The following is a 27,253-nucleotide window of genomic DNA, read 5'->3' on the forward strand; positions in this document are numbered from 1 at the left end:
AGGACCCCACAATTTATTACATGCCTATTGTGCTATTAGAGTACTATTAGAGTGGTACAGTATCATTATTGCCTATTTTGACATTTTGAATGTTCGGGACCTAATGAATATATAAATATCAAACACGTCTCATTTGTGAAATTGTCCTTTGACAGAATGTGGGTAGATTTGGGTAAAACAAAACATTCAAGTCAAAGTCATTCTACTCTCTTTTCCTCCCTGCATTCCTTTAAACACTTGTAACTACTGTTCCATATAACCCCATTTCCTCCTGTATATTCCACAGAAGCTCAGGGTTAAATAAACAAGTCATTTAAAACAGCCCCCTGAACGGATAGCTTGATTATGTGAAATCAAGCTATCTGTTCAGGGGCTGTTTTAAATGACCTGTTTATTAGTTCCTTAAAACAAACCATCACGGTTGCTGTTCCCCCTCTGTGACTCCAGACTGTTTTCCCTGCAGGATGTGTTTTTAAGGCAGAGAGGGAAATGGATGCTGTTTCAGTTCAGCCCATCTCATCTGGTTTCAATTCCGCGGGATACTGAGGACTGTGATCAAATTTGCCTTGATATTTTTATATATTTTTGAAAGAAAAATGATGGCTTTCTCAGCGAGGGAGGTCTTGAGCCACTCTCCCTCTCAGTAATGAGACTCATGTTGTGTCTGGGGTCCTAGCAGAGTTGCTGTGTGACTGACTGTGTGTTCAGTAGAGTAGGAACCAGAGGAGGTGCCCCCCAGTACTCAGCTGTTCCTCCTCAACCACTAACTCTCAGGTGTCAGGTGGAGAGTCAGCCCACCTGGTGCCTCCTTCCTGTGCCATGTGCTCCCTCCTCTCCTCTCCCTGGCCAGCAGAGCACATTGCAGCAGCTGGGACTCCCTGCCTTGAATGGGGTTTCCATCCTCAACACCAACTAACTATTTTTTATTGCGCCTGTGATAAAAGGGCCCATTTTCCTGTGTGAGGATGCTCTTGTAGGATACGTCTTCCACGGTGTCGGCCTCTGTCCCCAAGCTGTCAGCAGCTTCTTATAGGAGCCTGGAAGGTGTTAGGTCAAATGGATCCTTAGCCTCTCTGATAGTTACTGAAGTGGCTGTTCTAGGGCCAAAGTTGATCTTTTTTTATATATATTTTTTTAGAAATTACTTTTCAAGAATTCATGGACTACAGCTTGTTGGTTAGGGGGTCATGGTCACGTGGTGTGGTGTATTGGGTACATATACTCTACATGGCTTCTATAGAATGACAGGTATGCAGCTGTGTTACACTAAGGTGTGTCCTCGGTTGTAACTGAGGAGTCTAAGTTATCTGTAGCTCATTACATATTGGGTTTGGTAGCAAAGGCGTGGCCTTGTCTTTAGCCTGCATTTATTTGACCATGCATACACCCATTTATGAATAGACAATAAAAGTTTGCACAAACACTGTCATTATTCAAAACGGTAAACAACAACCCATAAACTGTATGGAGCTAAATGACATGTTTACTGCCACCGTTGTTTTGTTTACTTTACAATCTCTCTCATTATGGCAGGTAGAGCATCCCACAGCATTGAGGTCATTGGAGCAATGATCCCGTTTCACAGTCTGACCACACCTGCATTATAAACACATCTCCTTCTCGACTCCTAGTGGACAAATATAACACTGCGATACTGCTGGGAAAAGGCACGGCCTCCATTGGCCTGATAAAATAAGTTGTCATTCTTGAATTGCAGTTGCATTTGGGCATGCATTTTGGAAAAAATATACTGAATTTTTCTAGATTTGTATTTTATTTAAATGGATTTGAGTACATCTTCCCATTCTAAATCAACTAATATGGTCGTTTAATTACTTTAAATCATTTGTAACATTATGATAACATTGTACCACCAGTAGGAGTACTAACAATAATGTTGGTAACACCAATTATACATTTTAGGTAAATGAGGATTTTTTAAATGGAATGCACAAATGCTCAAATCTATGGTCATCAATCCTTTAAAAATAATTTACCAAAGCAATATGATTCATCATTTTGCTCCCAATGTTATTTCCCTTCATTTAAAAACCAGGTTACACTTTTGATTTAACCACCAAATTATCAATGGAATGCTGAAATCTATGACAAATTATATTTGATTAGCCAATCATTTTCTTTAACATAAACCCCTCCCTAGTTTTCCACTGGAGGAAAAGGTCCTTGTATAACTTTGTATTACTGAAAGTGATTTTCAAGGTGGAAACTCCAAAGACATACAACTGAGGGACACACATTATATAAAATAGGTCAAATAGGTATTCTAATAGCCTTCTTTGTTTTTATTGCTCTACCAGGTATTCCCAAACTGTACGCCAAATAAAAACGTGATTCACATTTTAAAAAATTGAACATTTTCAAACAGTCCGTTTATATTTTCCAACGGGGCTATACTGTCATGGCCGTCGTTGGAAGGAGACCAAGGTGCAGCGTGCTGAGCGTACATATTCATTTTATTAGAAAAGACGCCGAACAAAACAATAAACACTACACCACAAACCATGCCACTAAAGGCTATGTGCCATAAACAAGGTCAACCTCCCACAAAGACAGCTGGGAAAAAGGGCTACCTAAGTATGGTTCTCAATCAGAGACAACGATAGACAGCTGTCCCTGATTGAGAACCATACCCGGCCAATCATAGAAATACAAATAATAGAACATAGAATACCCACCCCAAATCACACCCTGACCAAACCAAATAGAGACATAAAAAGGATCTCTAAGGTCAGGGTGTGACATGCATTTGGGTGAGTTTTTTTTCTCGCATGAGTAGCCTCGTTTCACTGGCAAAAATTAAATTAAACCATCTACTGTTCAGCGAAATAACAACACAATTTCTTATTTTAACTTTATTTAACCAGGCAAGTCAGTTAAGAACTAATTCTTATTTTCAATAACAGCCTAGGAACAGTGGGTTAACTGCCTGTTCAGGGGCAGAACAACATATTTGTTCCTTGTCAGCTCAGGGATTTGAACTTGCAACCTTCCAGTTACTAGTCCAACGCTCTAACCACTAGGCTACCCTGCCGCCCCAGCCTAGTCAAATAATGAACATCCAATCACATTACCCGTTACTCTCTCGCGGGAAACCTTTCAATCTTGCGCAGACATTTAGAAACGAAACATGACAATTTGAAAAATAAGCCACGGGAGTTTTTTGAGTGAGAATAAAGATGACTTTCAAATAGTAAGACATGTATAAAAGCAACAGATACCATTAATAAGAAGGGTCTAGAAGCGTCTTATATGGTGAGCTACTGAGTGGCTAGGACAAGCAAGCCCCATACTATTGTGGAGGACTTAAGTCTTCCTGCTGCTGCGGATATGGTTAGGACAAGGCTGGGAGAAATGCCCCAAAAACTATGCAGACAATGTCTTCATCAAACAACACTGTTTCACGACACATCAGTGACATGGCAGGAGATGTTTAGAAACAATTACTGCTTTGCATACAAGCCAGTGAATTATATGCATTACAGCTGGAGGAGTCAACAGATGTGGCGGCCCTGGCACAGCTCCTGGTATATGTCCTTTACGTTTATGGGGGGTCAATTAAGGAAGACATCCTCTTCTGCAAACCACTGGAAACCAGGACAACATGAGAGGATATTTTAAAGTACTGGACAGCTTTGTGACAACAAATGGACTTTGGTGGTAAAGATGTGTTGTTATCTGTTCTGATGGTGCAAAAGCCATAACAGGGAGACATAGTGGAGTGGTAATGTACGTGCAAGCAGTTGCTCCTGACGCTACTTGGGTACACTGCAGCATCCACCAAGAGGCTCTTGCTGCCAAGGGAATGCCTGACAGCTTGAAAGACATTTTGGACACTACAGTGAAAATGGTTAACTTTGTTAAAGAAAGGTCCCTGAACTCTCGTATTTTCTGCACTATAAAATGACATTGGCATGTAACACTTTTACAACATACAGAAAGAAGTGCGCTGGTTATCAAGGGGCAAGGTATTGACATGTTTTTTTAAATTGAGAGACGAGCTTAAAGTTTTCTTTACTGACCATTATTTTCACTTGTATGACCGCTTGCATGATGATGAGTTTCTCACACGATCTGTCTGGGTGATATTTTTTCTCACCTGAATGATCTGAATCTAGTATTACAGGGACTCTCTGCAACTATATTACATGTGTGGGACAACATTGAGGCTAGGATTAAGAAGTTGGAGCTCTTTTCTGTCTGCATTAACAAGGAAAACACAGGTCTTTCCATCATTATATTATTTTTTTGTGTGCAAATGAACTCAAGCTTACGGACAATGTCAAATGTGATATAGCGAAGCACCTGAGTGAGCTGGGTGCACAATTACGCAGGTACTTTCCAGAAACGGACGACACAAACAACTGGATTCATTATCCCTTTCATGCCCTGCCTCCAGTCCACTTACCGATATCTTAACAAGAGAGCCTTTTCGAAAATGCAACAAGCAGTTCTTTGAAAATGTAATTTAATCAGAAGCCACTGACAGATAGGGCTGCGCTCAGAGTTTCTTGCCTTGGCAAATCTCGCTGTTAAGACACTGATGCCCTTTGCAACCACATACCTATGTGAGAGTGGATTCGCGGCCCTCACTAGCATGAAAACGAAATACAGGCACAGACTGTGTGTGGAAGATGATTTAAGACAGAGACTCTCTCCAATACAACCCAACATTGCAGAGTTATGTGCATCCTTTCAAGCACATGTACCCTTCTCATTAACCTGTGGTGATCTAAATAAAGAGCAAAATTGTTGATTATTATTATATTATTATTTGTGCCCTGGTCCTATAAGAGCTCTTTGTCACTTCCCACGAGCCAGGTTGTGACAAAAACTCTCATTCATTCTTATATTTAATAAATGTATCATATAGTGTGTGTGTGTGGCAGGCTTACAATGATGGCAAAAACATCATTTGAGAGTGCGCTGACCCTGGTGCTCGCGCCCCCTGGAGACCGGGCAGTTTACCCATGCATCTCTACTGGTGCTAGCGTCCCCTGGAGACCGGGCATTTTCCAGTGTATTGTCTTCTGACTGAACAAAATGTTTCAGTCATTAAGTCTGAGAATTATTCACAAGTTATTCATCAATGCTGAATGCCTTGTGAACTAAGCTGTGCGAGTCAAGACTTTAGCTCCTTGTGAACTAAGCTGTGCGAGTCAGGGCTTTAGCTCCCAAACTGATTGTTTGTCTCAATCATTTGTTTCCTCTGATGTAATAGAGGAAACAGCATCTACCAGTTTACAATAGCTACATAATACTATCATACCATCTGCATATCTATTGGTACTCGTTATGCGCCAATGAAACACATCAGACTTGGGGTGTGTGTCCACGTGTATGTCTGAGTGTGTGTGCCAGTCTGACACATTCTGACACATCCCTGAGGCGCAAGCTCTGTTTTCCTCTGCAGACTTGTCACATCAATGCCTTGTTCCCTGAGCTCTCAAACTGAGTGTGTGTGTGGGCATGTGTGTGTGTGTGTGCGTGCGTGCGTGCGTGCCTGTGCACACGCCCATATGCTTCATCAGCAGTAGCTGTCCTCTGTCTCTGGCGGTTTGTGATTAATTAGTAGAGAAGTGTTCCATGAGTGACAACAGAACAGCAGTATTGTCTGCCTGTACAACTCCTCTGTCTCCTCACTGGGTCCTCACTGGGTCCTCACTGGGCTGAGAGGTTATAGAACAGGGGGATATTAGATTTTCACTTTTACTCATGTAACCTGGTGAGAGTAGACCAGCATGTGTTCCTGTCCTCCAGTCTTTATCATGTAACCTGGTGAGAGTAGACCAGCATGTGTTCCTCTCCTCCAGTCTTTATCATGTAACCTGGTGAGAGTAGACCAGTATGTGTTCCTGTCCTCCAGTCTTTATCATGTAACCTGGGGAGAGTAGACCAGCATGTGTTCCTGTCCTCCAGTCTTTATCATGTAACCTGGTGAGAGTAGACCAGCATGTGTTCCTGTCCTCCAGTCTTTATCATGTAACCTGGGGAGAGTAGACCAGCATGTGTTCCTGTCCTCCAGTCTTTATCATGTAACCTGGTGAGAGTAGACCAGCATGTGTTCCTGTCCTCCAGTCTTTATCATTTAACATGGTGATAGTAGACCAGTGTGTGTTCCTGTCCTCCAGTCTTTATCATGTAACCTGGTGAGAGTAGACCAGCATGTGTTCCTGTCCTCCAGTCTTTATCATGTAACCTGGTGAGAGTAGACCAGCATGTGTTCCTTTTCTCCAGTCTTTATTATGTAACCTGGTGAGAGTAGACCAGCATGTGTTCCTGTCCTCCAGTCTTTATCATGTAACCTGGGGAGAGTAGACCAGCATGTGTTCCTATCCTCCAGTCTTTATCATGTAACCTGGGGAGAGTAGACCAGCATGTGTTCCTATCCTCCAGTCTTTATCATGTAACCTGGTGAGAGTAGACCAGCATGTGTTCCTATCCTCCAGTCTTTATCATGTAACCTGGTGAGAGTAGACCAGTATGTGTTCCTATCCTCCAGTCTTTATCATGTAACCTGGTGAGAGTAGACCAGTATGTGTTCCTGTCCTCCAGTCTTTATCATGTAACCTGGTGAGAGTAGACCAGCATGTGTTCCTGTCCTCCAGTCTTTATCATGTAACCTGGGAGAGTAGACCAGCATGTGTTCCTATCCTCCAGTCTTTATCATGTAACCTGGTGAGAGTAGACCAGTATGTGTTCCTGTCCTCCAGTCTTTATCATGTAACCTGGGAGAGTAGACCAGCATGTGTTCCTATCCTCCAGTCTTTATCATGTAACCTGGTGAGAGTAGACCAGCATGTGTTCCTATCCTCCAGTCTTTATCATGTAACCTGGTGAGAGTAGACCAGCATGTGTTCCTGTCCTCCAGTCTTTATCATGTAACCTGGTGAGAGTAGACCAGCATGTGTTCCTATCCTCCAGTTTTTATCATGTAACCTGGTGAGAGTAGACCAGCATGTGTTCCTATCCTCCAGTTTTTATCATGTAACCTAGACCAGCAGTCCAGTCTTTATCATGTAACCTGGTGAGAGTAGACCAGCATGTGTTCCTGTCCTCCAGTCTTTATCATGTAACCTGGGAGAGTAGACCAGCATGTGTTCCTATCCTCCAGTCTTTATCATGTAACATGGTGATAGTAGACCAGCATGTGTTCCTGTCCTCCAGTCTTTATCATGTAACCTGGGAGAGTAGACCAGTATGTGTTCCTATCCTCCAGTCTTTATCATGTAACCTGGTGAGAGTAGACCAGTATGTGTTCCTATCCTCCAGTCTTTATCATGTAACCTGGTGAGAGTAGACCAGTATGTGTTCCTGTCCTCCAGTCTTTATCATGTAACCTGGTGAGAGTAGACCAGCATGTGTTCCTGTCCTCCAGTCCTGGACAGATTCACAATTAGAAAAGAGGGTTCTTTGGGAAGGGTGATGGTTCTATGTGGAACCATCATGACTCAAAGAACCCTTTGAGCCCTTCAATGGGTCTTTGCTTTTTAAGTGATAAACAAAATGCAGGGGCGGCGGCTCATTCAAATGGGGCGGCGGCTCATTCAAATGGGGCGGCGGCTCATTCAAATGGGGCGGCGGCTCATTCAAATATTTTGGGGCGGGGTTTGCACACCGCTCTTATTACGCAAACATGAGTGAGAGTTTATGTCCAGTTTATGTCCATTCCAGTTTATGTCATCAGTTGTGTTATGCCTTTACATGTTAAATATGACTCTATCCAATAACTGTGTCTTGTGAAAGACTCATTTATGGCCTTGTGTCAATTGAGAACAGTGGACTAAATCAGTAGTTCTCCATTTTCTCCTCAAGGACCCCCAGCTGCTCCAGAGCTAGCACAACTGATTCAACATGTCTATTAAGACAATAGTAACACCTATGGGATTGTCACAATGTCATATGGCTAATCAGAATAAGAAACGATGGTTCTTCAAGGGATCTAAAAATAACCTTTCAGATTGAGAAACCATTAAAAAGGGTGCTGTATAGCACCAAAATGGGTTGTAACCATTTTTTTGTGCTCTGCACAAACAGTTTAAGCTGTTATCAGTATGAAAAATAGTTGCCAAAGGTTTTGAGCAGGTGCTGTAATCAAATGGTGCTGTGCACAAATTTCCCTCAGCAAAAAACGACACCTCTGCACACTAGAATAAATGCTCCCTGGTGTGTCTAGAAGGTTTTGACCCTTCATTAGGTCTCAATGGGTTAAACGTCGCTATAATGGATACTTGGAAGTGTGTATTGTAGTGTGCAGTATTTTTTGCTGATTTAGAATGTTCAGTTCCAACATCAAGTAATTCACTTCTAGTAGTGGACAGGATATTGTTGAAAACATTTTTGTGTGCATATCAAAGTGACAACACTATATCGCCATCTAGAGGTGTTGTATGTCACATTCTCACCCCTTTGTAGGGGTGACCCAAACACATTTAAGGCAATGCACAGTATATCATAGAGCCATGGTTACAGAACTCCCTTCCATCTCAAATTATCCAAGCAAACAGCAACATTAGCTTTAAAAAACGAATAAACAAACACCTCCCCTATCTGACCTAAATAACTTGTATGTATATGTCAACTGATTATGTATGCAAGCATGAAATTGCTAAATGTGACAGAATGTAGGACTAGAGTCTTCAGTGTCTTCAGTGTTTTGTCAGTACAGGACCTTTATATTTGTTTTAAATGTATGTAGTTCTGCTGTTCTTGTCTATTATTGCTCTGTATAATGTAATGTCTCATGTTTTGTGTGGACCCCAGAAAGAGTAGCTGCTGCTTTTGCAACAGCTAATGGAGATCCTAATAAAATAAAACATTACATCATAAAACTATCACAAATGAATCAGAGATTATATATCATCTTTATTACAGATGTTGATTGAATCTGGACTGAATGTTAACTTGAGTCTGTAAAACGTATCACCTGGAGTCTGTTCGGACAGAAACTGTGTCATGGTAGGTCTATTAGTGCCTCTGTGCAGCAGGTATTGGCTGGCCACCTGCCCCAGAGAGAAGTATTTTTACAGAGTACATTTTAATAGGTCCATTTTTACTCTGAAGAAACCCCATTAGGAACATAAAGCCATGGAGAGCTGCAACACTGAGCTATTTATTCCACCTAGCCAGGAGACTACTGTGTGTGTGTGTGTGTGTGTGTGTGTGTGTGTGTGTGTGTGTGTGTGTGTGTGTGTGTGTGTGTGTGTGTGTGTGTGTGTGTGTGTGTGTGTGTGTGTGTGTGTGTGTGTGTGTGCGTGTGTGCGTGTGTACATGCGTGCATGTGTGCGTGTGTGTGTGAGAGCGTGTGTGTGAGCGTGTGTGTGAGCGTGTGTGTGTGTGCGTGCGTGCGTGCGAGCGTGCGTGTGTGTGTGTGGGTGTGTGTAGACTCTCAAATCCCCACTGTCTCTGTGGGTTTCTCTCTACAGGATTCAAGAACAGTACAGACCAATAGGTGTTCAACTAGAGGTTAAAGCTGCAGTTTAAATGACTCATCTGTGCAGAGTCATCAGTAAAATATTTAATATATACAGACATCTGCTCTGGGAATTATACTGTATACGCATATTAATAAGCCCTGATAAATACGTAACACCTTGACCACATGTCCAGTTTCAATACTCAAGAAAGAGGAGTGTGTCGTTTGGATGTTTGTACAGTAAGGCAATATAACACTATACGGTGCTTCAAGTAAAGAGCCATCATCATTCGTAGTTTATGTAAACTCAAGCTATGTAAAGGAGGTATAGGATTCATAGTATCATATATGACTGCATAACCTGCCAAATAAAACAGTTATTAGACACCTACAATAACATTAAACTCAACATTTTATAATTTCCTAATCCCAATATCATCGTCACAAAGTAAGTATCACACATGTAGTAAACAGCAGAGTATTTATTACAGTATATTCAGGTTATCATTTAAAGCCTCCTGCTGGTGGACAGATTATGACATCATCCTCTTCCCTGGTTGTTTACACTTGGCAGTGAATCAGCTGTCTGCCATCTTCCTCTTCCTCTTATATGTGACCTCCAAGCATATTTTACCACACTGTCCGAGCACGTCGCAGTTTGACCGGGAAAGTCTGTCCAATCCTCGGCACAGAGCCCAAAAATGGAACTGGTAATGGTTGAACAAGGCTCTTTTATGCCATGGGTCTGTCTGTAGGCCTGGGGTCCTCCTCACCTGTCGCTGGATCTGCATCTGTAGGGGGACAGAACATGATGACTACACTCTTAGAATTAGTGGTGACGCGGGGAACCCCTGGAGTTCCTCAAGGAAACATTGCTAGTCAATGGTTCATATTTGCACCTTCGGTTAGTTGAGGGGTTCTTGGAGGAGCCTTTAATGGTTCGATGTAACGACGGGTTCCTGACTTAGTAGCGGCGTGGCTTTGAGATATGTATTTTTTGGGCCACTCGTAGTAAATGTCATTCCTGTTCTGTTGTGTTGTCATCACATGTTAAGGTTGAACATTGAGAGTTTTTAGCTGCAATGAGGCTAACAGAGGTGTATGAGTTCCTCAAGAGCCTATGACAATCCTGAATAACCTCTGTATGTAATCAGCAATGTTATAATTATTTATATTATATTAGAATATGTCATATGCATAGGTATTCAAGGGAAATGTTCATTTCAGTGTACAAACTTGAATGACAAGCGGCTGTCTGCGCTCTTTAAAGGTCCTTATTATTAAATAGTGTCTGTACAAACTTAACATGATGAACAGGACATTTACGCCAATGGATAACCAAAAAGAACCATTTGAATGCCAGGGCTCCAATAAGCCACACCTCCAATCTGATAGGCTGCCAGCGCTACAATATATTATTAAAAAGGTTCAAATGTAACCCTCCCATCACAAAAAGGTTCCGGTTTAAGCCTTTACACAGGGGTTCCTTGAAGACCCTTTTCAAAGGGGTTCCTCAAGTAACCAATTTTATATATGTTTCTTATCTACATTTTACAGAGTGGGATGAAATACAACAAAGAGGCAATATTTTGATACAGGAATGTAACTCTTTATGGATAAACTCATACAGCCTTTTATTGCTGTCCTCTTTTGACCTTCTGAATGGTTCAGCTTCAAAATGACAGAACAAAAGAGAGATTATTTCATAAAAAATATTGAACTTAATACGGAAATGTCAAACGATTAACTTACTAAATTGATCTGATAGGTAGTAGGCTACAGTACAATGGCATTTGGTAGATGCAACATAGCCTAAGCTGCCTAAGCTAAGCACACAATGGAAAAGGTCTGGTAGCATCATTTGGATCATTTGTTGGATGAAAATCAAACACATATAAAAGGAATTTGACGAAATGGCACTGTCCACCAGATGAATGATAGCAGTTCGGTCAATGCCCTTCTCTTAACTTGGGAATTCAGTCATTTCGATAAGTGACCTTCATTTTTTTTTTAGATGTAGTCATTGTTGACGTCTCGGCATATATACCAGAGCATGACGTATAGGAGGAGCAGGATGGCAAAGAGAAACAGAGTTATGAATGTGGCTTTGGTAACAGGGGACACTGACTGCATGACAGGGAGGACGGTTGAACGGAGCTGTGGAGCTTTCAGACTTCTCTGGTGATCAGGAAGCACCTGTCCCACAGCCAATCTAATAGGAAACGATTGTGCAATCTACAGTATACTGTATATATATTTTATTTTTTCTTCAAGGTGCTTGAGGTATGGTAGGCTATGGCTTGCATTCTATTAAAACTTCAACTTCAATTAGCTAAGCTAGAAGGAGCCTATATCCATCTTCCTAATAATATTACAATATCCAAAAGAGTCAACGTATCACCCCATTCCTCAGATTCATTTGAAGTTTAGTTCTTTATTTTACTTTAATTTATAATGGATTATGGTTTTTAGTTTTATTTGGGTCTGAGACTGCCCTCTCAAGATGAATCAGGTTAATCGGTGATGCTGGAGTACTCAGAAGCATCATCCTCATCCTCATATTCAGATTCAGATTCATCTTCATTTTCATCCTTCCCCCCCTCATCTGCGACACAAAACTCAGAGGGCAGTGGTCTGTTGGGAGCATCAAGGTAGTATGGAAGGGGACTTGTTGTCTTAGGCATGGGCACAGTTGTCCGGAGTGTGGGCTGGGACACACTTTGGTTATTCTCAGTGGGTACAGGAAGTGGTGCAGGTGCAGGGGATGCCATCCTATCAGTGGGTGACACCACAGTGGGTAATGTGACTGAAGTAAGGGGTGGCAGTGGGGTATTTGGGCCAGCACCCTCCAAGCGACGGACACGCCCCACAAGCATCTCCACCAGCTGAGTGGCATGACTCTGATCAGTCCTGATCTTCAGGGTGAATTTGGCCTGGGTTTCTCTCTCTAGTCCATCACCTGCTGAGATGATCTCTATTTCAGTCAATTTCCTGCAAAACGTCAGACAGACTATGTTAACCTATATGCATGCTCACATATGGTCGATTTTGAAAAAATGCCTCCACGTCATTGTGACCCTATGTGACCAGACTTTGATCCTCTCTTACATTGCTGTAGCCCTCTGGGTTCTATTGCGTCTGACGAACCAGCAGCACACTGCTCCCAGCACCAGGAGGACGAGTAACAGAACCACCACAAAGATGATGAAGATGTCTGAAGCAAACCATTTGGACGCTGTTGCATACCTGTTCCCACTGGTACTCATGCCTGAGGTGTCTTGAGGACAGGGTGCCTCCTGGAATAGCGCCAGTATGCGTGGCGTATGCGAGTCTAATGGATGTCCAGATGTTTGTTGGTCCACTACTGTCTGTTCTTCAGTCACATCCATGTGTTAGTGAAGGGATAATGACCACTTAAACAGATCCATGCCGCTACATTTGATCTGATCACACATGCCCTCATATAGCCTGTGTCTTTCTCCCTCTATTGTTTAATAATTGTCCATCAGCATTTCAAAACCAAAGAAACACACTGATAGCAAATAAGAACAGGATGAGAGACTACCACCCTCATGGAATGGAATGTGTTTACTGTTATGATGTCACAATTATGTTTATCTTCCAGTGCAGACACCATAACAATAGAATCATTGAAACATACAGTATCTACCCATATTGATCTTTTTTTATTTCACCTTTATTTAACCAGGTAGGCAAGTTGAGAACAAGTTCTGATTTACAATTGCGACCTGGCCAAGATAAAGCAAAGCAGTTCAACACATACAACACAGTTACACATGGAGTAAAACAAACATACAGTCAATAATACAGTAGAAAAATAACTCTATATACAATGTGAGCAAATGAGGTGAGATACGGGAGGTAAAGGCAATAAATAGGCCATAGTGGTGAAGTAAATACAATATAGCAATTAAAACACTGGAATGGTAGATTTGACAGTAGATGAGTGTGTAAAGTAGAAATACTGGGGTGCAAAGGAGCAAAATAAATAAATAAATACAGTAGGGGAAGAGGTAGTTGTCTGGGCTATTTATAGATGGGCTATGTACAGGTGCAGTAATCTGTGAGCTGCTCTGACAGCTGATGCTTAAAACTAGTGAGGGAGATAAGTGTTTCCAGTTTCAGAGGTTTTTGTAGTTCGTTCCAGTTATTGGCAGTAGAGAACTGTAAAGAGAGGCGACCAAAGGAGGAATTGGCTTTGGGGGTGACAATTGAGATATACCTGCTGGAACGTGTGTAATCTGTGCTATTCTGGACAAATATATCCACAGGGAAAAGCACATGCAGGATATCTAAGTACACAGTGCACAGCACATCCTTGAAAAATACCTATCGAAACGTTGGGTGTTTATGTGATGGATCTAAATAAATGAAAATACTACGCCTATACACTCCCGTTCAAAAGTTTGGGGTCACTTAGAAATGTCCTTGTTTTTGAAAGAAAAGCACATTTTTTTGTCCATTAAAATAACATAAAATTGATCAGAAATACAGTGTAGACATGTTGTAAATGAGTATTGTAGCTGAAAACGGCAGATTTCTTTATGGAATATCTACAAGGCCAGCATCCCGGAGTCACCTCTTCACTGTTGACATTGCGACTGGGGTTTTGCGGGTGCTATTTAATGAAGCTGCCAGTTGAGGACTTGTAAGGTGTCTGTTTCTCAAACTAGACACTAATGTACTTTTCCTCTTGCTCAGTTGTGCACTGGGGCTTCCCACTCCTCTTTCTATTCTGGTTAGAGACAGCTGCACTGTTCTGTGTTGTATGAGATCTTCAGTTTCTTGGCAATTTCTCACATGGAATAGCCTTAATTTCTCACATGGAATAGCCTTAATTTCTCACATGGCATAGCCTTAATTTCTCACATGGAATAGCCTTAATTTCTCACATGGAATAGACTGACGAGTTTCAGAATAAAGTGAATTGTTTCTGGCCATTTTGAGCCTGTAATCAAACCCACAAATGCTGACGCTCCAGATACTCAACGTGTCTAAAGAAGACCAGTTTTATTGGTTCTTTAATCAGAACAGTTCAGCTGTGCTAACAGAATTGCAAAAGGTTTTCTAATGATAAATTAGCCTTTTAAAATGATAAACTTGGATTAGCTAACACAACGTGACATTGGAACACAGGAATGTTGGTTGCTGATAATGGGCCTCTGTACACACCATTGGAACTGCTGATTATTATACATATTCCATTAAAAAGTCAGCCGTTTCCAGCTACAAGTCATTTACAATATTAACAATGTCGACACTGTATTTTTAATCAATGATGTTATTTTAATGGACCAAAGAAAATGAGCTTTTCTTTCAAAAACAAGGACATTTCTAAGTGACCCCAAACGTTTGAACAGTAGTGTATATTTAGTGCATCTAGAAAAAAATATTCCTTCGAATTTGGCTCTAGCTTTTGAATGGTTGGAGAACCAATTGTTAAGCGGAGGGACACAGGGGAACCCAAAAGCAGACTCAGATGAGGAAACAGGGATGAATGAACCAAAATATTTGTTACACAGAGAGATATGGAGTACAGATCCGGGGAAGCTCGGATGAGTTGCAGAAAACCAGATGTGGAGACTGAGGTTGAAGTTAGCTGAGTAGAACAGGGTTAACAGGTCCTGAGGGGAATCCAAGGTAGTGGTGGTGAGTAAAATCCAGAGTAAGGTAGTTGGGTGGTGAGATGTGGAACAGGAGACAGAGCGGTAACGGCAATGAGAGGATAAACAGTGTCAGGCAGGGAAACAGGCACAGCAGAGTAACAGGATCTTGAATAATCATAAATGGCTAGAATCATGAGCTGACTGAGCAGAGATTACAATCTGGCAGAGTGGAACTGGCAGGACTGAGTATTTGTAGAGGTCTTGATTATGGAATGAGTTGAAGCTGGTTCGGATCTGCTCCGACTCCAGCACACCTGTCTCCAACCACACAATCACACAGAGAGGGAGAGAAAGAGAGTGTAACTGCAGGTCAAGTAGACACCAGATAAACACCAGAGGGCGTAGCAGGAGCAGTTGTGACACCAATTACTGAAAGCTAACACTGATGAACCTGGGAATTTAACCCACTATCCTGGTATTGCAAGCATGTATGCTCTATCAACTGAACTACAGAGGACCACACTAATGCATTTCAATCACTCCAAAGAATATATTTCCTTCAGACTGAAATTTGGCATTACCTGATTTGACATATAGTATCTTTGTGCTATAAACTTTATTGAGATAATGGCAAAAGGCCATATTTAATAGATTCCTAAAATTATTTTTCCACATTTGTTTCTGATATATACGATATATACTCAAATAGCTTGATGGTCCATGTTAATAGTATCTAAAATATCATGTGTGAATCCATTTGATATCATGTATGAATCAATTTGACTTTGTGAACCCCCCAACTCACTATGGGTATGACGGCTTTCTCAGTGAGGTTGTTTCACAGAAGTGGCTACCTCAGAGATATTAGTGACTGCCCCCGCCCTAAAGCCAACAATGGTAGAAAAGCATATATGCAAATGGGTCATGGAGTACAAAGCTTATTCAGAATTCAATAACTTTAGACTGGTGGTTTAATGATGTTTATAACAAATGTCCCTTGGAATATCATGGAACAAGACTTCACTCATTATACATCTTATGGGATCTCTGACTTGATCTCTGACTTCTTCACCACAGTGGCCTCTTACTTTTGTCAACATTCTTGAGTCGTGGCAGCGATGGTGATGACCAGGGATGGGAGGGGACGATTAGTCAGGGCTGGTTGGGGGAGCTGGTGACCAGGGATGGGAGGGGACTGGTGGTTCGAGCCAGAGGGGGATAGCTGGAGGTCAGGGCTGGTTGGGGGCAGCTGGTGACCAGGGATGGGAGGGGACTGGGACTGCTGGTCAGGGCGAGCCAGGGGGATAGCTGGAGGTCAGGGCTGGTCAGGGCTGGTTAGAGCTGGTGACCAGGGATGGGAGGGGACTGGTGGTCCGAGCCAGGGGGATAGCTGGAGGTCAGGGCTGGTTGGGGGCAGGGGACCAGCTGGTGACCAGGGATGGGAGGTCAGGGCTGACCAGGGATGGGAGGGGACTGGTGTGAGCCACGGGGGATAGCTGGAGGTCAGGGCTGGTTGGGGGCAGCTGGTGACCAGGGATGGGAGGGGACTGGTGGTCCGAGCCACGGGGGGATAGCTGGAGGTCAGGGCTGGTTGGGGGCAGCTGGTGACCAGGGATGGGAGGGGACTGGTGGTCCGAGCCAGGGGGATAGCTGGAGGTCAGGGCTGGTTGGGGGCAGCTGGTGACCAGGGATGGGAGGGGACTGGAGGGGACTGGTGGTCCGAGCCACGGGGGATAGCTGGAGGTCAGGGCTGGGTCTGGGGGCAGCTGGTGACCAGGGATGGGAGGGGACTGGGGGAGCCACGGGGGGATAGCTGGAGGTCAGGGCTGGTTGGGGGCAGCTGGTGACCAGGGATGGGAGGGGACTGGTGGTCCGAGCCAGGGGGATAGCTGGAGGTCAGGGCTGGTTGGGGGCAGCTGGTGACCAGGGATGGGAGGGGACTGGTGGTCCGAGCCACGGGGGATAACTGGAGGTCAGGGCTGGTTGGGGGGAGCTGGTGACCAGGGATGGGAGGGGACTGGTGGTCCGAGCCAGGGGGATAGCTGGAGGTCAGGGCTGGTTGGGGGCAGCTGGTGACCAGGGATGGGAGGGGACTGGTGGTCCGAGCCACGGGGGATAGCTGGAGGTCAGGGCTTGTTGGGGGAGCTGGTGACCAGGGATGAGAGGGGACTGGTGGTCCGAGCCAGGAGGGGATAGCTGGAGGTCAGGGCTGGGTCTGGGGAGGGTTTCTTGCTGGCCCTCCAGCAGGCATTGATGAACATTCGGGACAAAGAAGAGTAGGAAACCTCTGACCATGGGAGGAACCCCAGCCAGGTAGAAGGCCATGTGGTAATCTCCAAAGTGGTCATGGAGTAGCCCTGCGAAGACACACATCTACTTATCACACAGAGAGGCACCATTGAGGAGCACTTCAAGGTGATTCACACAGTCAGAAACATTAAACAATTTACAATAAGGCTCATGTGCATACAGTACTGATGATACTAATATATACTGAACAAAAATATAAACGCAACGTGACAATTTCAAAGATTTTACTGAGTTACATTCGATTTGAAATAAATCAATTAGGCCCTAATCTATGGAGTTCACATGACTGGGCAGGGATGCAGCCATGGGTGAGCCGGGAGTGCAGAGGCCCATTCACTTGGAAAGCCGACACTGGGGAGCCAGGCCCACACTGGGGAGCCAGGTCAAGCCAATCAGAATGAGTTTTTCCCCACAAAAGGGCTTTATTACAGACAGAAATACTCATCAGCTCATGAAACATGGGACCAGCACTTTACATGTTGTGTTCATATTTTTGGTCAGTGTATATCCAATTGATATGTAAGGGTTACATAAGGGATACAGGATAATACATACATTTTGCATCAAAACAGTAATAATTTGTATCTGAGACAATGACACAGTGGGTTAGTGGCCATTTGAATTACTGTCCGAAAGGAGGTGAGACCTGCGAGGGGGGGTCCGGCGGTCATGGGGAGGGCCATTAGGCCCATCAGGTAGCCGATGGCCTGGGAGGCTCTCTGGGGGCCCACCAGTTCAAATGTCACAGGGGGCCATGAGGGTGATGACGCAGCCGTCACACAGCCCCAGCAGTAGACACACTGCAACCAGCCCCTCAAACCTGACACACAGAGGGACCAGCATAGACGCCAAGCCAAGCACCATGAAGGAGCCTGCCTGGAGGATGATGACAAGGACGGGGTTAAAGAGGTTTGTACACCACTATTTCATTCTAATCCTGTTCAACATTTAGTTCTAAGCACAACCTCAGACTACTAAAGTGTACAGTCGCTAGGCCATCCAGGGGAAGACTGTGTTCCTCTCTTATCTAGTCACGGTACTTCCTATGTCAAGGAGTGTCAAACTCAATCAGCGCACATGCCATATTAAAAAACACAAGGAATTCACGGGCCAGACATAACCTATTATGTTTGTTTTTACAAAAGAAAGTGCATACAACTGGACATTATTTTCCTTGAAAAAATATGGCCCTTTATAATGTCTACATGATGCTGTATACAGCATTTTAATGAAAGACCCACACACTATCTAAAAATAAGAATATTAATCTATATAGCATTTCAACATGTTAAAACAAAATAAGGAGCACTCAAATCATTGCCCCGCTGATAGAAATGTGTCCCGGGCCTTGTGTTTGACGCATGTCCTATGTTTTTGAAAAACAAAAGCAAAAATGATAAACACAAATAGGTGCTGAGTGGCGTAAAAAATCCAAGTCCAGGTCTGAAAATGATAAAGCCTTTAAAGTGTGGGCTAAGTCATTATTAAAATACACAGGTGTATCGCCTTCCCCAGGGTGTCTGAATGTCAACTTGGCACCTGTTTGGGGTTATACTTTTCCTTTTGCTTTTCAATTACTATTCCCCTTCAAGAGTACCTGATCAAATCAAATCAAATCAAATTTTATTTGTCACATACACATGGTTAGCAGATGTTAATGCGAGTGTAGCGAAATGCTTGTGCTTCTAGTTCCGACAATGCAGTAATAACCAACAAGTAATGTAACTAACAATTCCAAAACTACTGTCTTATACACAGTGTAAGGGGATAAAGAATATGTACATAAGGATATATGAATGAGTGATGGTACAGAGCAGCATAGGCAAGATACAGTAGCTGATATCGAGTACAGTATATACATATGAGATGAGTATGTAAACAAAGTGGCATAGTTAAAGTGGCTAGTGATACATGTATTACATAAGGATGCAGTCGATGATATAGAGTACAGTATATACGTATGCATATGAGATGAATAATGTAGGGTATGTAAACATTATATAAGGTAGCATTGTTTAAAGTGGCTAGTGATATATTTACAACAGGCAGTGGCTCGGGTGGTTGATGTCCTTGATGATCTTTATGGCCTTCCTGTAACATCGGGTGGTGTAGGTGTCCTGGAGGGCAGGTAGTTTGTCCCCGGTGATGCGTTGTACAGACCTCACTACCCTCTGGAGAGCCTTACGGTTGAGGGCGGAGCAGTTGCCGTACCAGGCAGTGATACAGCCCGCCAGGATGCTTTCGATTGTGCTGTAGAAGTTTGTGAGTGCTTTTGGTGACAAGCCGAATTTCTTCAGCCTCCTGAGGTTGAAGAGGCGCTGCTGCGCCTTCTTCACGATGCTGTCTGTGTGAGTGGACCAATTCAGTTTGTCTGTGATGTGTATGCCGAGGAACTTAAAACTTGCTACCCTCTCCACTACTGTTCCATCGATGTGGATAGGGGGGTGTTCCCTCTGCTGTTTCCTGAAGTCCACAATCATCTCCTTAGTTTTGTTGACGTTGAGTGTGAGGTTATTTTCCCGACACCACACTCCGAGGGCCCTCACCTCCTCCCTGTAGGCCGTCTCGTCGTTGTTGGTAATCAAGCCTACCACTGTTGTGTCGTCCGCAAACTTGATGATTGAGTTGGAGGCGTGCGTGGCCACGCAGTCGTGGGTGAACAGGGAGTACAGGAGAGGGCTCAGAACGCACCCTTGTGGGGCCCCAGAGTTGAGGATCAGCTGGGAGGAGATGTTGTTGCCTACCCTCACCACCTGGGGGCGGCCCGTCAGGAAGTCCAGTACCCAGTTGCACAGGGCGGGGTCGAGACCCAGGGTCTCGAACTTGATGACGAGCTTGGAGGGTACTATGGTGTTGAATGCCGAGCTGTAGTCGATGAACAGCATTCTCACATAGGTATTCCTCTTGTCCAGATGGGTTAGGGCAGTGTGCAGTGTGGTTGAGATTGCATCATCTGTGGACCTATTTGGGCGGTAAGCAAATTGGAGTGGGTCTAGGGTGTCAGGTAGGGTGGAGGTGATATGGTCCTTGACTAGTCTCTCAAAGCACTTCATGATGACGGATGTGAGTGCTACGGGCGGTAGTCGTTTAGCTCAGTTACCTTAGCTTTCTTGGGAACAGGAACAATGGTGGCCCTCTTGAAGCATGTGGGAACAGCAGACTGGTATAGGGATTGATTGAATATGTCCGTAAACACACCGGCCAGCTGGTCTGCGCATGCTCTGAGGGCGCGGCTGGGGATGCCGTCTGGGCCTGCAGCCTTGCGAGGGTTAACACGTTTAAATGTCTTACTCACCTCGGCTGCAGTGAAGGAGAGACCGCATGTTTTCATTGCAGGCCGTGTCAGTGGCACTGTATTGTCCTCAAAGCGGGCAAAAAAGTTATTTAGTCTGCCTGGGAGCAAGACATCCTGGTCCGTGACTGGGCTGGATTTCTTCCTGTAGTCCGTGATTGACTGTAGACCCTGCCACATGCCTCTTGTGTCTGAGCCGTTGAATTGAGATTCTACTTTGTCTCTGAGATTCTACTTTGTCTCTGTGTGCGGCTGCTCGGTCATGGAAACCTATTTCATGAGGTTGTTTTTGGAATACTTGAAGCACTCCTGCTACTTCTTTGACTTCCTTTATGAAAATCCATATGCACAATATATACAAAAGCATGTGCACACCTCTTCAAATGAGTGGATTTGGCTATTGTATAAAATTGAGCACACATCCATGCAATCTCCATAGACAAACATTGGCAGTAGAATGACCTTACGGAAGAGCTCAGTGACTGTCACGACTTCTGCCGAAGTGGTTGCTTCTCCTTGTTTGGGCGATGCGCGGCGTTCGACGTCACCGGTCTTCTAGCCATCATTGATCCATTTTTCATTTTCCATTGGTTTTGTCTTGTCTTCCCACACACCTGTTTTCAATCCCATTCATTACCTGTTGTGTATTTAACCCTCTGTTTCCCCTCATGTCTTTGTCAGAGATTGTTTTATTGTCAGTGTTGTTTATTGTTGTGTTGGTGCGTGACGGGTCCTCGTACCCATGTTTGTTCATGTCTGTACTTTTAGTGTTATGGAGCATGTTCCGTGGACATTTATTACAAGACTCCATTTACACTCCATTTTGACTCTCCTGCGCCTGACTTCCCTGCCACCTATACACACGACACTGACAGAATCTCTGACCAAAGACATGAGGGGAAACAGAGGGTTAAATACACAACAGGTAATGAATGGGATTGAAAACAGGTGTGTAGGGAGACAAGACAAAACCAATGGAAAATGAAAAATAGATCAATGATGGCTAGAAGACCGGTGACGTCGAACGCCGAGCACCGCCCAAACAAGGAGAAGCAACGACTTCGGCAGAAGTCGTGACAGCGACTTTTGAACGTGACACTGTCATCGGATGCCACCTTTCCAACAAGTCAGTTTGTCAAATTTCTGCCCTGCTAGAGCTGCCCCAGTCAACTGTAAGTGCTGTTATTGTGAAGTGGAAATGTCCAGGAGCAACAATGACTGAGCCACGAGTGGTAGGCCACACAAATTCACAGAACGGGACAGCCGAGTGCTGAAGCGCGTAGCACATAAAAAATAGTATGTCCTTGGTTGCAACACTCACTGCCGAGTTCCAAACTGCCTCTGGAAGCAACATCAGCACAATAACTGTTCACCGGGAGCTTCATGAAATAGGTTTCCATGACCGAGCAGCCGCACACAAGCCTAAGATCACCATGCACAATGCCAATCGTCGGCTGGAGTGGTGTAAAGCTCGACGCCATTGGACTCTGGAGAAGTAGAAACACGTTGTCTGGAGTGATGAATCACGCTTCACCATCTGGCAGTGCGATCGATGAATCTGGGTTTTGGGATGAATTGGGGTGAATTGGAACGCCGACTGCGAGCCAGGCTTAATTACCCAACATCAGTGCCCGACCTCACTAATGCTCTTGTTGCTGAATGGAATTAAGTCCCAGCAGCAATGTTCCAACATCTAGAGGAAAGCATTCCACTTCCAACATCTAGAGGAAAGCCTTCCACTTCCAACATGTAGAGGAAAGCCTTCCCAGAAGAGTGGAAGCTGTTATAGCAGCAAATGGGGGACCAACTCCATATTAATGCCCATGAGCTTGAAATGAGATGTTTGACAAGCAGGTGTCGACATACTTAATTTTGGTCATGTAGTGTATGTTCTGTTGGATGTGGTTTACCTGAAGGTAGATCTTGCGTGCCCCATGGAGCAGGTTTCCCACCCTGCCAAACAGCAGGCGTCCTACACAGGAGGTCACCCCGATACACACCAGGAGGACCCACTCCTTCACTGGCGTCTCCACAAACTGCTCCTCCACAAAACTCATCTGACAAGAGGCATCAATAAGGATACACTGAATCACTGGCCAGGTATCGTTGAACAATCAATATTAACAAAAGGTAAGGCCAGAGTTCAAAAAGGGAATGTTTCCAAGTTCGTAGTGATTGCATTCAAGTTAAACGTGCATATGTCAGATCAATCGGAAATTACCTTTAAATGTCACGTGTTCTACAAAACGCCTCAGATTAAATCCCGTCCTAAATGATCAAAATGAAAAGAATTACACAGCTAACTCACCAGGTAAATGTAGGGCACAAAGTTGCCCAGCATAGCCGTAGCCACTCCAAAAGCCCACACCCTGTAATTAGGGAGGTGAAACACTCCCAGGTTGCAGTACCTCCTGGTCTGTGTCAGGCCCTGCTGCCAGCCACTGCTCAGGTTGGCAGATGAAAGCTGGGCCGTGTTAGTGGACAAATTCCTGTGGTAAAGGCGTGAGCAGAAGGAGAATGCCAGGGCTGCCTGGATTAGCATGAGGGCACTGAGGATCTGAAAGGTGGTGCTGAGGCCCAGCGGTGTCCCCACCTCCTCCAGCAGGGCAGGCAGGCTTATGGAGAAAACACTGCTGCCTGCCATCACCACCCCGTTGACCAGGCCGAGGCGCTGAGGGAAGTAGTGTCCCAGGGTCACCAGAGAAGACAAGAAGACAAAGGAGGAGCCACAGCCAAACAGAACCCCATAGGTGAAGTACCACAAACCTAACGACCTTGGAGAGAAATACACAGTGACAGCAGCAATATAATGAAAAGACTTAAAATTATTGAAAATTCATTTCAAAAATATCACTAGGATATTCAGATTAACCTGTTTTCATTTGTACAGTAATTTATTGGAGAAAAGGTGCTAGAAAGAAGCATCCTAAGTTACATGGTGAATGAACTTGTCAGAAGTCCCAAGAAAGCCACAAGGGCCCCACAAATGGCCGTCACCCTGCAGCCAACGTGATCAGTGACAATACTGACCAGGGGGGAGCAAAGAAAGACCATACCCATGGCCAGAGCACCAACCCAGGCTGAGGAGAGTAAGACAGCAATAACACAGTAATTAGGTATTTTGCAGGAGAATCATAAACTGGATTGTGTGCGTGCATGTATGTTTGTGAATGGCCATTAATCTGTGCATAGCGGAGCGGCCCCACTGACGTCATGCTTTCATCAATGTTTGGAGACGCACAAATTAAACAAATCAAAGTTTAAATCGATCAACTATTCAGAGTTGTCTGAACAATACTGTAGGTACCCAAGCAAAACTTTCCTCTCACCTATTGCAAACTGAGAAACTTCATTATTTGAGTCCTCGTGAGCTTTAACAAGCATCATATGTATGATTCCAAAAGACTTCTGAATCCCAAAGATTGATCCACTGCACCAGGTGGCTGCCAGGACAACAACGCAGACGAACCGTCCCTCTGGGAACCACTCCAGGTCGGGAGCTGAATCTGCATGGGCACATGAGACAATCTGAGATGATGAGTCCTTGTTTTCCTCTGTCTCACTGTCAGGACGACTGCCATCTCTTTTTATTTCTTCATGCTCGTAATATGATAAATATGTTCCTAAGGACTGTGAAAGGCCTGGATCAGGTTTCTCAGACTGTGTTTTTTGGCTCTCCATCCTCTGAGATGCTGTCTCCAATTATCAGACCTCTCATTTTCCCATCAACATTGTGTTAATATCCCTGCAGGATGTCTTAGCTTCCCAGCACGAACCAATGAACCAAATCAATGCTGTTGCATGTGCATCACAGAGGATGTGAGCAAAGAGTAAAGATAACAAGTGTTACGCTCAATCATTAACCACAATGAAGAAGCATCATGGTCATATTTGACCTTTATTTAAGCAGGGAGTCACCATTGAGACCAGGGTCTCTTTCACAAGGGAGCACTGCATATACAATTTCATAGACAAAATACACAAATCAAGTAAAATACAGCACAATACAAATATTAGTGCTGAGCCATTAGCGCTTTATGAGGTCTGTTCGGTATCAGTTCGATTATTTAAAAAATTATCACATTTTCGACTTCAGTTTCAATAGTTTTTTCAGACATTAGACGTGCTACGCATCATCTGGGTTGAATGCTGTAACAACACAGAATAAAATAATTAGGCCTAATACAAGTCCCATGTGGACGTGACTGCCCATGACAGCTTATTATTTATTAACCATCATTTATTCACATTACTTTACTTTAATAAAATATTTCAGATGTGTATATTACTGACTTTATTATTTAATTCCAAGTTATCATCTCATCTCTATAGAGCTGCTGTCTATGCTGTCTGACAAAATCACTATTTTAGTAGTTCTTCAAAGTAAATAAGGCTTTTATGACTGCTGAATACCAACTATCAATCACTTAGATCATGTATTGTCAGGTAGAGATATACCGCGAAGCAACTTTTCTCTATCCCTCTCGACTGCGAGATCTCTCTGTCTCTGGACAAGTAGGCGCACAATGGATTATGGTCAATCTAGTTATTTACCATGTTTTCTTCCCTAAACAACGTACAATATTGACCTGTTGGAAACTACAACTCCCTACTACATCACACAGTTTAGGCTTTATCCATTGAGAAACTGCAATGAATAAATGCACATTGAGCTCACAGAAGAAAAAAATGAACTAAATGGTATTCAAATAATTAACCGATGTCGGTTAATTAGTTGTTTAAAACCCCCAAAATAACGACATTTCGGTTAATCACTCAGCACTAACAAATACTCAAAAAAAGGTTTAGTCCAGGGTGGGTTGATGTAATTTATAATCGAATTTGCTAATTGAATTTGACTGTGTAACTTTGATGCATGACCCTGGTCTCTCTTTCTCATTCCCCTCGCTGAGCCCGGCCTCATGGGCATTTCGCTTTCCCCTTTCCATTGACTGTTCCAGTAGTCCCTCTTTGTGCTTGGCTTATCCAGAACATGGGTGTTTAGAGTATGTGACGAATCAAATAGGCTTGTAGTGATGCGGTAGGGAGCTAATGCACTACAGTGGTAGAAAAAATGTTTTGTTTATTGCTGCATTCAAAACAACTGGGAACTCAGAACTCTGACTTCAGTGCGTTCAAAACAACTGGGAACTCAGAACTCTGACTTCAGTGCGTTCAAGACAACTGAGAACTCAGAACTCTGACTTCAGTGCGTTCAAGACAACTGAGAACTCAGGAAAAAAATGACCACAAAAAAAAATAAAAATGTTTTGAATTGTCGTAAAACTTGGAATTCCAAGTCAGAAACTCAGGCATCTTTCTAGAGCGCCGACTTTCCAACCTGAAGATCACTGATGTCATGATTTGATCTTGTCCCCCCCAGAGTTCCCAGTTGTCTTGACAGCACCATTAAACAACAAGTATGGCATTGCACAATTACACAAGGACCACAGCTTGTGAAAAAAGTTCTTCAGAACAATTTAAGGATATATTTGCTGTCTCTGTATACTGAAGAGAGTTTAGAAAAGTTCAATTGAATTTCGGAGTGGAAAGGAGATGGTTCCTTAAAGCAGAAAAGTGAATGGATGAAATTGGGTCGTTGGAGGAGTTGCTGCTACCTAATGGGGAGGACAACAGTCCATGCGGATGACTGGACTATCTGTATGCCTATGAGTTGTTCTCCTCCTTTTCAAGCGATATGTTTATCCTAGGCTGCCTGTCATTTCATAATCTGATTCAAAAATATTTCACTGTGTAAATTCATTGGGTAGGCAATATATATATATATATACACGCTATTCAACGCAGTATTATTCCTAATAATTACTCTTCAGCTCTTGGAGTCTAGACTAGGCCTACAATAGCTTGTTGTACACTTATCTTATTTCAAGTATTTAATTTTCTACTACTAGCCTACCGCCTATCTAGGAGAGATTCCAGCTTTCTCTTGCATGCTGAATGTAAAATACGGAAACCAAAGAACTGGCTGTGAGTTTGAAAGGAGCAAAGGCAGTGATTTCAGCATGAAGCATTCCAAGCAGGACGTTTTAGCTCACATCACTGCAGTTTACAGCCATGGCCAATAATAGTGTAGGCCTACTCACTAGATAACAATGATACATTCCTCATTGCACTGTGTTGTGGAAGCCTATAGTTAGAATAATATCTAAAAACGTAGGACTAATCAATAGTGGAGCTTTGCAAGGCCGAGCCCCCAGGGACTGCAGAGTGCAGCCTGGAGGAACGCACAGATCTGCCATTTCATGATATGTTCACTTTGTTTCCTTGCACTTTGACAGGTAAATATTTATAGACCTACTATTTAGCTAATGAGTGGCATAAGAACTAGATCATATTTAACTTCTTCGGCTACACAACTCTGGCGCCTCTCTTCCAGTTGTTCCCGTGCGCAATAGGTTATAGCCTAGGTTAGGCTACGGACGATAGGCTATAGCCTAGGTTACGGACAATAGGCTATAGCCTAGGTTACGGACAATAGGCTACAGCCTAGGTTACAGACAATAGGCTATAGCCTAGGTTACAGAGGCAATAGGCTAGGTTAACAATAGTCTTCAGGTTACTAGGCTATAG

General features: G+C 43.6%; 2 protein-coding genes across 2 annotated transcripts; both read right to left on the reverse strand.

Moving 5' to 3' along the window:
• Nucleotides 1-11,901: 11,901 nt before the first annotated feature.
• Nucleotides 11,902-12,699, reverse strand: si:dkey-111e8.4 (uncharacterized protein LOC793802 homolog). Its single transcript, XM_024396929.1, has 2 exons — nucleotides 12,542-12,699; nucleotides 11,902-12,424 (listed from the first exon to the last, which is right to left on the reverse strand). Exons 1-2 carry the CDS (start codon nucleotides 12,697-12,699, stop codon nucleotides 11,947-11,949), a joined length of 636 nt encoding a protein of 211 aa, XP_024252697.1. The 3' UTR covers nucleotides 11,902-11,946.
• A 3,758-nt stretch (nucleotides 12,700-16,457) lies between these two features.
• Nucleotides 16,458-24,243, reverse strand: LOC112230663 (monocarboxylate transporter 8-like). Its single transcript, XM_042311223.1, has 8 exons — nucleotides 24,226-24,243; nucleotides 22,971-23,480; nucleotides 22,573-22,719; nucleotides 17,997-18,089; nucleotides 17,653-17,740; nucleotides 17,346-17,417; nucleotides 16,985-17,205; nucleotides 16,458-16,850 (listed from the first exon to the last, which is right to left on the reverse strand). Exons 1-8 carry the CDS (start codon nucleotides 24,241-24,243, stop codon nucleotides 16,458-16,460), a joined length of 1,542 nt encoding a protein of 513 aa, XP_042167157.1.
• Nucleotides 24,244-27,253: the final 3,010 nt, after the last annotated feature.

This window comes from Oncorhynchus tshawytscha, linkage group LG33 (assembly GCF_018296145.1).
Source record: "Oncorhynchus tshawytscha isolate Ot180627B linkage group LG33, Otsh_v2.0, whole genome shotgun sequence".
NCBI lineage: Eukaryota > Metazoa > Chordata > Actinopteri > Salmoniformes > Salmonidae > Oncorhynchus > Oncorhynchus tshawytscha.